This window comes from Solanum verrucosum, unplaced genomic scaffold, assembly GCF_900185275.1.
Source record: "Solanum verrucosum unplaced genomic scaffold, falcon-dt-bn FXZP01000137.1, whole genome shotgun sequence".
Lineage (NCBI taxonomy): Eukaryota > Viridiplantae > Streptophyta > Magnoliopsida > Solanales > Solanaceae > Solanum > Solanum verrucosum.
The window spans coordinates 182,889-196,135 of NW_026020405.1; the positions used below are offsets into that span (position 1 = coordinate 182,889).

Consider the following 13,247-nt stretch of genomic DNA (forward strand, 5'->3'; position numbering starts at 1 on the left):
GTCCGCAACCACATTTTGTCTGGTAGACTAAATTTATGCTGCCTTGGGAACATGGGCGACTCAATGGAATGGATGACCTAAAATCAAAATTTAGAAAAGGGATTTACCTTTTTTTATTTAATATATATATATATATTATTCTCATAAATGCTTGAAAAAATATTGTTATTGATTTTAATTTAATAATTAATTTTTCTTTTAACGAACAGTATAACATTTCTTGTAATATTTTGTAAGAAAAATAATAAACATATATAAATTATTGTACGTTACATAACAACTCAAATGTTTAAATCTCTTTTATTGATTAAATTTTTGAAACTTTCAATAAAATCAATTGTTACCTAAAATATCAAAATTATTATAAAAGTTTTTAAAAATAAAATTAAGACTTCACTTCATTATTTATTCCAATTAGAGTATCATTTTTTTTGGTATATAATATTTCATAATATTTTTAATCACAAATTATAGTGATTGTTACCTTTAGAAGACATTCAAAGTTAAGACTACATTTTAAAAAATAATTAATTATTCGATAATTTAATTAGTTTTAGCTTGAAACGTTTAATAAAACATCTCAAAGAATTGAAGACAATCTTACCGGATGGCCCGACTAGATAGAATGAGAAATTAATTGAGTACAAAACTTATCTTCAACTTTTACTTTATTCTGATCGTTCAGAGGGCAGGGTCACTGAATGAAGTCCTCCGTTTCTTTCGGAGGTGCTGACCCGCAACGAGGCAGAGATGTCTTAGGTGACATATGGAATATGGTTACCAAGCCAACATCAAAACATGGTTGATTCAAATTGAAGTGAATTATTTTTAATTATAATCACATCAATAATAAAATTTCAAATATACGTGCATAATAATTAGTACGAAATTAGCAAGGGAAAAACTGTAAGCAAACCTGATACAATTAGATTACAGTATTTCTTTCACCTCATCTTTTTCTTTGTGATTTCATGGGGTGATCAAAATGAGAAATGGATTTCTGTGTTATTAATATCAAGATGTGTTTTTTTCTATCTTCTACAACTCTTTTCTAATAAGAAGTGAAAGTGAATATCCAGAGAGCAACTACACCACCTTATCATTTACAAAGCACCAACCAACAACTACAATGGAACAACCTCAGGTACGACCGGTGGTGATCCGTTATCTTCTACAGTCTTATTTTCGGGGTTATCTTTTGTTTCTTTCTTCTCTTCTTCAAATCCTTGCTTGAATATATCATAGTTTGTGGGCTCGAGACTCTTGAATGGGCGTTCACCCAATACCCGAACCAAATCTTCTTGATGAAGGACCTCCTTCTCAAGTAGTAACTCTGCAATCTGTGCTACCTGTTCTTTGTGCTTCTCTATAAGTTGCACAGTGCGTTCATATGCCTTGGAGACCCATTCTCTTACTTCAGTGTCGATAATTGCTGCTGTCTTGCTACTGTAAGGCTTTGACATCTCAAATCCATCGTCTCTTTGTGGGAAAGAAAGAAGACCAACCTTGTCACTGAAACCATAGACTGCTACTTGGGCATATGTCATTTTGGTCACTTTCTCCAAATCATTTTGGGCACCAGTCGAGATCCTCCCAATCAAAACCTAGTCAACAAATGAATCCAAATGACAACACTTCAGGTATCTTATTCACAAATAAGAAAAAGGTAAGAAAAGCCAAGCTGCTATGATGGTAGAAAAGTGATGCTGCAGATTAGCATTTAAAAAACCAAATTCTTCATGTACACTGGGGTACTAAATCTTCTCAGGCAATAAACTAATAAGTTTATCCTATAAAATTCACTCAAATCAGAGCCCATCATATCCTGAGTTACTATTGTTGAGGTTAGAAAGCATATAATATAAAAGACAAACTTATCATACATTATAAGACATGCAGGCCCCTTTAAATTTAGATTTACTGATCTGCAAAAGTTAGGTCTTCGGCCAGAAGATACCTTCTTTAATACTACGCCTAAAGATGTCCTTTTAAGAAAAGAAAAAAAAAAACAAAAGATGTGTTGCACAACTTTAAGCCCAAAATATATTTAAGCAGAACTGTGGAACTCGCATAGTTTAGCTCACCTGAGATAATTCACATTCTACTCAAGTCATAAGATATTCACCTGCTACTAACTAACCTTATATTAGGGGGAAAGATAAAGAAAAGCAAAAAGAATAACAAGCGTAGCTGATGCCTAGATTAGCAGAACGTGGTGAGGAAGTCTTAGGGGGTCACAAGTGTAGCTGATGCCTAGATTAATACACAATTCAAGCACCTATTACCACCTCAACAGAATTCTATTTTTCTGAAATTTCTTCATAACAACTTCTGAAAATACTAAATAGTTCTTTTTCTATATTGGGAGGAGCTTCTGCTCAGTAGTTTTAGGTTATTTTTACTCTAGAGAAGCACTGGTTTGAAACCACACAACCTATATTTTATTCTTCTCTTTAATACAGATCAGATGCCCAAAAATCTTACACGATGACATGTCAGAGTTGGACTCGACCCTAGACCCAGTGTCCGGAAATAAAGTGCTTGGCCAGTAGCCTAAAGAAACAGGTTGTTAAGTAAGGTCAACTATATTGTTTTTGTTTTAGCATATTATTTATATAGGTATTTAGGTAGTAATATTTTTCGACGAAGCAATGTTGGATGACACCGGTTGAACTAAGGTGCCCAATAGCCTGTTTGGCCAAGCTTTTGGGAGGTGTTAAAAGTGCTTAGTTTTTCAAAAAAGTGCTTATTTTAGAAGAAAGTGAGGTGTTTGGCCAAGCTTTTGGGAGGTGTCAAAAGTGCTTAATTTTTCAAAAAAATGCTTATTTCAGAAGAAAGTGAGGTGTTTGGCCAAGCTTTTGGGAGAAAATAAGTGCTTCTGGAAAGTAGCATAAGTTGTTTTTCATAAGGCCATAGGCTAAAAAATAGTGTAGTTTTTCTCCAAAATCACTCTTTTGAAAAGTACTTTTGAGAAAAACACTAAGAAGCACTTATAAAAAGTTTTCCCAAACACTAATTGTTGCTCAAAAGTGTTTTTTTAAATTTATTAGTCAAACACAAGCTGATTTTTACCAAAAGTACTTTTTATAGAAGCACTTTTGGAAAAAAACACTTTTCCAAATTTTAGAAGTTTGGCCAAACAAGTTATAAGTCCATCTAAAGGGAAAAATATGAAAGCAAGATAATATTTGTTTTCCCTATATATTCACCTGCTCAGCAGCTCGACCTCCAAGAGTCATGCATGTCACATCAAATAGCTGTTCCTTAGTCATTAGAAGATTTTCATTAGGAACATACTGAGCAAATCCCAAGGCTGCCGTACCCCGAGGAACAATTGTCACTTTTAGTAATGGTTCTGCATGTTCCAAAAACCATCCAGCAACAGCATGACCAGATTCATGATAGGCAACTGTCCGCCTCTCTAGCTTGCTTATGACCTGCAGAAAGCACACAGGAAAGCTTTCAGATGTAATGTATTCCGAAACAAAAGAAATTGTTTACCCTTCAAACTTCACAACTCAACCTTGGACCAGAAATTTCTAACACTAGCCACATCATACTTCCCCAAAGTGCGCGTCCACCCAAATTTCTTTTTTAATAAAACTGAAAAAGAGAGATAGAAAAGAAAATGGACCAGAATGTACAGAAAGGTCAATCTTTGCCTACCACCCTCTCCATGCCAAGTTTGGTGCATACTCATATCAAGTCAACAAGAAGCAATTATAATGGTGTTGAAGTGGAATATACAAAGAGCTACTCTCACTTCAAATACTCTCCATAATGTTACATATTAAACAAATAAAAAGTGCTCAATAACCAAAACAAACTCTCCAAGAAAACTTTATGGATATCCCTGGATGTAGCAGCGAAGAACCAAACGGTCACCACAGCTTCCAACTCAAACCCCTACAGAAAGAGTTCTTACATTGAATATCTTTGGATCTATGATACCCACCAAAAGAATTTGGCAGACAGGATATTCAACAAATGGTCACTCCAGTGGTAACTGACTTGGGACACTGTAATAAAAGCGGCTATTCTTACAATACTAAATGGGTATATTGGATCCTTCCCACCCAAAAAAAGAAAACTAAATTTTCCACCTGCTACAAGGAGTTTCAGGCCTGGCCTTTAAAAGAGTATTTTGCACCCAATGACCATAAGATTCTTGACAATTACAACATATTTTTTTATCAGGTTAAATACTTCATTGAATATTCATAACCTCTAACCAACCCCCACCTCACCCACAAAAAAAAAAAAGGAGAGGAAGAGAAGCAAAAGACATACTTGCCTAGTACTAAAGAAAACAGAGAAATTCCAAATTTATAATCAGCTCAAACGCTTGTAGGATTTTTATACCACTTCCTTCCAAGAAAGTAATAAAAACATCCTCTGATAATGCCCTAATCACAATTATATATGTTTTCCCGTAGCAACTGAGTGGTAGATCCGGGCTGGTTGGTCTGGAAAGTCATGGGAGAGGCACTAAGGTTAAGATATTAGTAAATCACATAATATCCCCAGCTATTTTTCTCTTTTTAAATTCAGAAATAGTAAGCATATGTAAATCCAAGCACTTCTCTCTCTTCCTTTTTATTTCGGCGATGAGTTACATTAATCTAAACATTTCAAGCTGAAAACAATGTATTCCATAACCAAGATCCAGAACAAATCCATTATATGAAATGTCTAGTATTGAAAATGTGCTACATATCAATGAAAAGTAGATAATGAAAGGGAAAAGCTGAGGATTGGATACCTTATTCTTCTTCTCAAGACCACCAATTACCCTATCTATGGCTGACTCAAAATGTTGCATTGTAATTATTGTGCTCTCATTCCTTGCGGCAATTAAAGCAGCTTCATTACAAACATTTGCAATGTCTGCTCCAGCAAATCCTGGTGTTAGAGCAGCAAGCCTCTGTGAATAAAAGGATGCCTCATGGTCAAGTTTCAACTTGCTCAAATAGATCCTGAATATCTGATCACGGCCTTTTATGTCTGGTTTGTCTATGGTAATTTGACGATCAAATCGACCGGGTCTTAACAAGGCTTTGTCTAATATATCAGGTCTATTTGTGCCAGCAAGTATAACCACGCCAGATGTGGTGGCAAAACCGTCCATTTCAACAAGCAGTTGATTTAAAGTACTTTCACGTTCATCATGTCCTCCTGAAAAGCCACCTCGTCCTCTTGCTCGACCAATGGCATCAATCTCATCAATGAAAATTATACTAGGTGCACACTGCCTTGCCTCCTGAAATAAGCTCCTTACTCTGGCTGGTCCAACGCCAACAAACATCTCCATAAAATCTGATCCAGAAATAGAGAGAAAAGGTACACCAGACTCTCCTGCTGTAGCTTTGGCCAGAAGTGTCTTCCCAGTCCCAGGAGGACCCACTAGAAGAGCACCCTTCGGAATTTTGGCTCCCAACAGCTCATATTTCTTCGGGTTTTTAAGGAAGTGAACGAACTCCATGATTTCTTGCTTTGCCTCGTCACATCCAGCCACATCTTTAAAGAAGACCTGTACCAAGGACATGTCAACAGACTTTCCAAGAATTAATCATGAAATATCATGGCATGAAGATATAGATTTTAAAAACACTATCAATAATTCTGAATCTGCACCCAAGTTTGAAACGTGCATGGTTAGAAACTTAGACTCACCTTATTCTTGGCATTTTTATCCATCTTTGTGAAATGCGCTTTGCCAATGTTAAATATTCCACGACCACCTTTTCCACCAGGGCCTCCAACACCCATCCCACCCTGCACTCTACGTCCCATAAAATAAAGGACAGCAAGAAGCAACACTGTTGGACCAAACCTCATCACTTCTTGGAACCAATTCAGTTCATCAACATATGTAACAGGAACATAATTATGAGGATCTATTCTTAATGCCTCCTGTGCTTCTTCAAGCTTCTCCTCGAATGACTCGACACTCCCAATGTTAAAGTAATATTTGTACTGGCTCGTATTTCTTCTATCATTTCTACCAGCTACAGGACCTTGAATAGAGTCGTCACCAATTTGATCAGGACCAGGTGCAGAGCTTCTCACATAAACTTTGGCTACAGATTTGTTAGTAACAACAATCCTATCAACAAGACCAGCTTCAAGTAGCTTGTTTTTGAACTCTTGGAAGCTAATCTGAAAATGTAATTTAGGAAAGTTGCTGTGAGAAGAAAGAGAAGCAAGTTACAGAAGACAACCAATAACTGAAGATAAGAGAACTGCCCCTTTAATTATATTCGCACCAGTTTTACTCATCTCATCAGTTAAACAATACATATATGGAAAAAGGCGCATGGTTTCATAAATTCAGAGTTATATCGTTATACTAAGAAAGACTCTTCATCAAAATATATGTTTGAGTAAGAACATATCAGCAACAGAAGTGAGCTCTAGGAAAGTGGTGAATGGTTGTATGAAGTAGAATAAGCACTGAGATTCATTTTGATTCTTCTATGCTCATTCAACAATTAGGCAACTTACAAGCTAGTGCGACGCAGGGCCATTACCTCATGCCAAAACTTGTCGTCAATAGGATAATAGAAATGATACTTGTTCTGACATGTGTTATAAACTCTATGCTAGACAACAACCGAATTTGGATTTGTTAACATAAAAACAGATAGTAATATGAAATAGGAACATAAAGTCTATGTATCATATAAGAACCCAAGTTTTTATATTACCAAAAAGACCATAATGGAAAACATGATCAAGTCTTCCATAAATGTTACTCCTTCTATTTCAATTTATGTAGCTTGATTTGGAGGACGAGGATCAAACTAGCTAATGTTCAGTGTTGTAATCAGACATAGAATTTTCTTTTTCAATTTTTTTTACATATTAGAAGCAAATAAAAAGTACTATAAATCACAATAGTTAACAATTCAAATATTTTGGAAGTATTAGGAAAAAGTCTGGTCAGTGAGAATAACCTTTCACTCTCCATATAGTAACTAAGACATATAAATGTAATAATTGCAGACAGGAAAATTGTTTTCCTTTTAACAATTAGACCAACAATCCAATATCTAGAAAAGGTTACGACTCCCCATATTACTATCCGGTATCTACAAGCAAATGTTCCCGTGTAATGACTCAACCTAACAAAGTCATCCATTCCTAATCATTTTCCATTACGACTCATCAAATTAAACAAGAAAAATCATATTAACTGTGAAAATTTTAACTGCAAATGTTCAATAGTCATAAAAGGGGATTTTAAATATATGTGACTAATTATCTTACAGGTGGCTGACTGTGTTTTTGTTTCCATTACAATTAATGTAGAGGTAAAATTGGTCTTCACATATATATTGAAATGTTTAAGATCAATTCTTCTTATAGGCCCTAAACTCATCCACTTCTAGTAAAAAGCAAAAGGGTTTTTTTTTGTGTGTGTGGGTGGGGGTGGGAGGGGTTAGGGGGGAGCTGGAATGACAAGATCGACATGGGAGAAAAAAACTCTGTTTAAGCACTAACCTCCTGCTGCTCTCGAGGAGACATGAGGATAGATGACAGAATAAACCCAATAAATAATAAGGGTGCTAGTATATTGTAGTTTAGCTTAATGAAGTTCTCCTGAGGATTTCCTTGCTCACCTGAACCTTCCTCTGCAACAACACAAACCAAAGCAAGAATGTTCATTGTACACAACCCAGAAATAAAGCTTTAAACAGGAGAACATTTGTTTCTCCTATATATTTTTCATATAATTCTACAACCAATTTCTTACATAAATTGCATCTCCCTGCTGTATCATCAATACACAATTAGAACTTCAAAATGAAGCAGAATGGCTACAGGGGATCAACATAGGCGACTTCAACTGAGATTGACGCCTAGTTGTTGGTTTAAACATAATCCATGCATTTACCAAAACACATAAAACAATGCATTATCATACCTTTGCCCGACTCGGCCTTTTGATTATTATTTGCTTTGGGAATTTCTTTCTTGTTCTTTGGATAATAATTCTCATAGTCTACAAAAACACAACATTCGACAAATAAGCATTGAAAACCAAACAAAAATCTATACTTCATCAAAAAGCTCAATTATTCAATCAATTCTCACTTCTTCTCTTTGGCCCTTCGCTACAGAAAAACCTCCTAAGCCTAGGACTTGCCAAAACCGAATCGAGCTCCGACAAATACGCCTTACTCAAACCTTTCCTTCCACCTCCAATCAACGTCAAATACGTTCTCACAAACCCTAACCCGCCATCAACGCGTGTAATGCACGCGCCGCCGGTTGCCACTTCATCCAACACCGCCGACCTCACTCCATATCCAACACCCTAAACATAACGAAAAACAATCACAAAATTATCAATTTCAAAAAAAAAAAAAAAAAACACACCTTCATCAATAGCATTAATACATGAACAGAGAGCTTACTTTGTGAATGCTGGAACGAGAAGCCTTAGATATGGAGCGGCTAATACGTGAAAGCATCATTTTTTTGGTGATTTCCTTAACATGAATTTCCTTTTCAACAATTTCAAATCCTTAGAAATCGATTCTGAAAAACGGATCCTTTAAGGTAAATCGATTGTTAATATCGACGAGAAATTAGCAAAACGAAGTTTAATTTTCACAGATTTATAAGATTTTTTGCATTTGGAGCTATTGTTAAGGTCGAAGAAATTGCAGAATCAGAGAAGTTTGGGTAACAGGGAAACCGGGAAAGGAATGCCATGGTTACTACGTGAATTTACTTATTTGACCTTGGAAGGGAAATTACTTTCTTTAGGTTTTGCAGAATTTTGCGAATGAAATTTTTAATTTTTTTGAAATAAAATTTATATATTTATAAACTATATAGAAAGTACTATGGGTCACAATAATTGACAATTTAAAATATTTAAAAAATATATGAAAAAATTACCATAAGAGATAGACTTGTTTGAATCTCGAAAATTCGAAATGTGTCACAATTAGGACGAAAAGAGTAGTTTGCTAGGTGTTAAGGGGTAATTTGGTCCTTGGAGTTTTTTTCTATGTGGTTGTAGGATAGGCCACAAGTTTGTAATGAGGTCCAAATGATGGAAGCTGGACTCATTTGGGCCCAATTTTTGTAGGGAGAGTTACGGATATATACTACTCGGCCAACTAATTTACCATCGTGACTGAAATATCATAATATAAACATTATTTAGTGTATATAAGTAAATAGATATATCATGTGTATAACTTATATATTTAGTATGAAGTATAGGGCGGAGCCACATTAGGCTAAGGTGGTCTGGTGCATACTCTTTGTCGAAAAATTATGTGGTGTATAGAGATTAAATATATTTATTATTCCAAATTTGACCACTTTTTGGTAAAATTCGTGACTTCGTCATTGTACACAACCTATATACTTTGTACATATTTTGAAAAGTAGATGATCGAATAATTCTAATTCGTGATTATCCTTTTTTTTTCAAATCTATTGGCTATCATTGATGGATCTTTGAAGGGAGGAAGATCAATAAATAGTCATTTTTAATATCTGCCCTCAAATGTTAACCACTAGTTTGATAGAACCAAAAAAGAAAAAACCTCAAAAAAGATAAAATATAAGAACATAACTATTGAAATTTGTGATGATGGGGAAGTGAAATTATACTTTTCTTATTTACGTTTATTTTGATAATATTTGTCCGCTCAGCCAAAACAACTATATCCATTAGTCAATTTGTAAAAAAAGTATACACTAAATATGTATATTATATGTATACTATCATTTATATATTTTAAAGAAATATACATTTATCTACTATTATTTTGACGTGCCTGGTACCGTGTGAAAATCCTTTTTTCTATTGATTTAGGACAAGTGAGTCCATGTAACGAATTTTACAAGGTTTTCACCTACAATTTATTTAGCTAAAATCGCCATATAATTATTTCCCTACAACAATATATAGTCTATAAATATCATACATACAATAATTTACTAGTAAAAAAAAACACTAATTATTTGACCAAGAAAATGAAGGAGAAGTTGGTGGAGATGAGTAAGAGCAAGATGAAGAATATGAGTTTGTGGTCTTATTAATAGATGGGTTTCTAACCATTAATGGCACCATATCTTCAAGTAACCCTTGTGAGCCCATTCCATCAAAGCCCAATCCTTGTGAGCCCATTTCATCAAAGCCCAATCCTTGTGAGCCCGTTATATCAAGGCCCAATCCTTGTTCAAGTTCAACAATTGGGCCTGGGTTGACAAGTATTGGGCTTTCATCAACTTCACTTGTGTTTTCAGATTCATAGATATGGGCTTTTGAATTTGTTACTTTGGGCTTTTTATTGGGCTGATTAAGAGATTGAGGTGGATCAAGAGTGATAAATGGGTAAGCAAAATGTAGATGAAGGCCTTCATAAGTTATTATGAAAGTGTTGGGCTCATCACTGGACCTCTCAACTTGTTTTTTGGCTCCACACCTTGGATTAGTGCATTTGTAGTAGCTCCTGTTGAAATCAATTCAATAACATCAAAAAACAATAGAAATAATATTTTTTTTGGGGGTGGAGGTGCATGAATATCCGATTTTGACGCAGTCATTTAATTTTTATCATGTTTAAACAAAAAGATTATATATGGATTCACTTCAGATATAGAAGTAGGTTTTGACATAACTTTAGTCACATGTCTAAAGTTTCATATGGTTGACCGCTGATGATTAGTCATGTTTTCTCATTTCGGTCATTTTTATTTGAATCTTGGTCAACTTTTTTCTTAATGTACATAGTTTGACATCTGTTTTTGCCCGACTTCATTCATTTTTGTTCGAAGTTCATGCATGTAAGATTGAAGTTAAGGCTGACAAAAATAATTGAACTTCAAAATAAAAAATGACTAAAATGAGGCAAAAATTAAATAGGTATAAATGAGCATATATATTATACCTTGGATATGGGCTATTCTTAATGGATTTTTGGCCATATTTTCTCCACTTATAACCATCATCAGCCATTGCATTACCACAACTCTGTATTCTCAATGTATATTTAGCCTCATGAGGCTCATGCTTATTTATCATCATGTCTAACCCTCTTCCCAACCCTAAATTCCTGCATTAATATGAACAAAATTCAATTTCATTGCAAAGGAAAACAAAAAAACAAGACAATATTTGCTCTAATCTAGTATACAAAAAGAACAAGAAAAAGTTAACTAGCCTAAAGAACACAAGTTATATAAAATTTGTTTACACTCTTAGAGTAATTTAACATGTTATAGGAGGTCAGAGTTCCCCTTCATATATTCTTATTCAAAGACTTTAGGATTAAAATCTTGGAAATAATCACATTTAGTAGGAAGACTTTATCTCCCAAAGTGAAACTTTCCAATGCGGATGGGAAAGCAAACAAGTATTAGCTTATTATAGAGATCGAACATAAATAATTTTTTTACACTGTCAATGTATAGAACTTATAAAACTAAAAACATCAAGAGAGAAAATTCAAACCTAGCATCATGAGATTGAAGTACTCCATTACTTGTCATAGACAAACCACTCTCTATATCATCATGAATATTGTTAGGCCATGAGGAAAGTGAAGAAATAGAGCTCTTTGTTACATCAAGTGAATAATAATTATCACTTGAAGAAGTTGTTGAGTCATGTTGAGGTGCTAAAAAGAATGGTGATTCATCATCAAGAAGTTCTTTTATCAACTCATCTTCATAAGACCATGAATATTTCTCCATTAACATTTTCACTACAATGACTATATTTTAATTAATTTGCTAGATTTTTTTGGTAACAATTATGAGGGATTTTAAAGAATTTTGAGGAAAAAGGTGAAGGGAGAGTGGAGTAGATGAAGAAAAATCAAAGTTCTTGATGTTTTTTTTGTTTTGTGATATAAAGTATTATTGGTAGTTGATGCTTTATGTGTACATATTTATAATTTAAAGGGATAAGGTATGTAGAATCTATTTATTTTTTTAAAAAATAAAGTGAAATACATTGACTACTAAGTGTCAATTGTACAATACATGGGAATATTTTCAATTCTTATGTATAATATAATATGTTAAAATGTGTTAATTCTAAGCACAAGAATATATTGTATTATTTCAGATTAGCTTGAACTTTCTTTCAAATTAATAATATACAATAAAATATCAAGACCCAGTTTACTCAGCTAGTGACAGTTTTTTTTCCTTTTTAATTAATTTGGCGGATTAATTCAAATTTGCATCAAAATATATCACTTTACGGTATAAAACACTTCCTACAAATATGACTCTATTTCAGAGCTCGAACACGAGATCTGATCTAATTAAAAATGGAAGAATACTTTTCTGTCAAATGGTATGCTCATGCAGAAATTCTGCTCTATATCCTATTTGTAATATTCTTTTTCTTTTGTATAAATTTAAATTAATAGAAATCTTGGCACTGCAGTTGAACTACTGTCACAATTGTTTATTGAAGATATTAAATTGTAAAAAAAATATTCTGAATTATCTAATTTTTCTATCTTGTATATTTGTCCTACTAGGGTGCTTTAAATAAATATGGACCTACCAATCTGGATTGTGATGAGATGATTGAGATTTCTCCATTCTTAATCAGAGGTATTAGGTCCGAGCTTTGAAAATGGAAAAATCTTATTGGAAGCGCCGTCTTCAGGACTAAACCCTACAAAGCGCGAGTTCAAATTAATCAAGACTCCAATATGAAAATCGAACATAGACTTTTGGGACCTATGCCACCTGAACCATGACTTGTATTCGGTAGATATGTGAACAAGAGTCAACCACTAAAGAAGGATTTGAAAAGATGCTACTCACTTGTAATACTTAAATTAATAATTGGAACAAAAATATTTGGTTCTTAATATATATATATATTATCCATTTTAGGAAAGGTTCTCATTTCATGGGCAGTTGAAATTTTTGTTAAAATTAACTAATATGACAATAATTGAGGTTAAAGTGGAGGTTCAATTTCTTTATCCAAAAGCAGGTGGAATAAGGAATCACTTGCTCAAATAACTCATTCTTTCTCAAAAATCAAAATAATTGAGAATTTTTTTTATATATATAGGTTGGAGGGATATCTAACTCTTTCATTATAAGGGTGGAACATTGAAAAAAACTAAATAAAATTTTTTGCAGGATTCATATTTGTGAAACTACGTCCGACATAAATATATTCAAATTCATAGTCTTAGTCTACTTGACCAAGTTTTCAATCCAGTTAGTTGGGGAAGTGTTTTTTG

General features: G+C 33.8%; 2 protein-coding genes across 2 annotated transcripts; both read right to left on the reverse strand.

Moving 5' to 3' along the window:
* Positions 1–905: 905 nt before the first annotated feature.
* Positions 906–8,630, reverse strand: LOC125840381 (ATP-dependent zinc metalloprotease FTSH 10, mitochondrial-like). Its single transcript, XM_049519350.1, has 8 exons — positions 8,421–8,630; positions 8,098–8,320; positions 7,928–8,005; positions 7,504–7,634; positions 5,674–6,159; positions 4,763–5,530; positions 3,210–3,437; positions 906–1,604 (listed from the first exon to the last, which is right to left on the reverse strand). The coding sequence occupies exons 1-8, from the start codon at positions 8,478–8,480 to the stop codon at positions 1,125–1,127; spliced, it is 2,454 nt and encodes an 817-aa protein (XP_049375307.1). The 5' UTR covers positions 8,481–8,630; the 3' UTR covers positions 906–1,124.
* A 1,321-nt stretch (positions 8,631–9,951) lies between these two features.
* Positions 9,952–11,864, reverse strand: LOC125840423 (probable WRKY transcription factor 49). Its single transcript, XM_049519403.1, has 3 exons — positions 11,483–11,864; positions 10,920–11,084; positions 9,952–10,481 (listed from the first exon to the last, which is right to left on the reverse strand). Exons 1-3 carry the CDS (start codon positions 11,728–11,730, stop codon positions 9,983–9,985), a joined length of 912 nt encoding a protein of 303 aa, XP_049375360.1. The 5' UTR covers positions 11,731–11,864; the 3' UTR covers positions 9,952–9,982.
* Between the last annotated feature and the right edge of the window lie 1,383 nt (positions 11,865–13,247).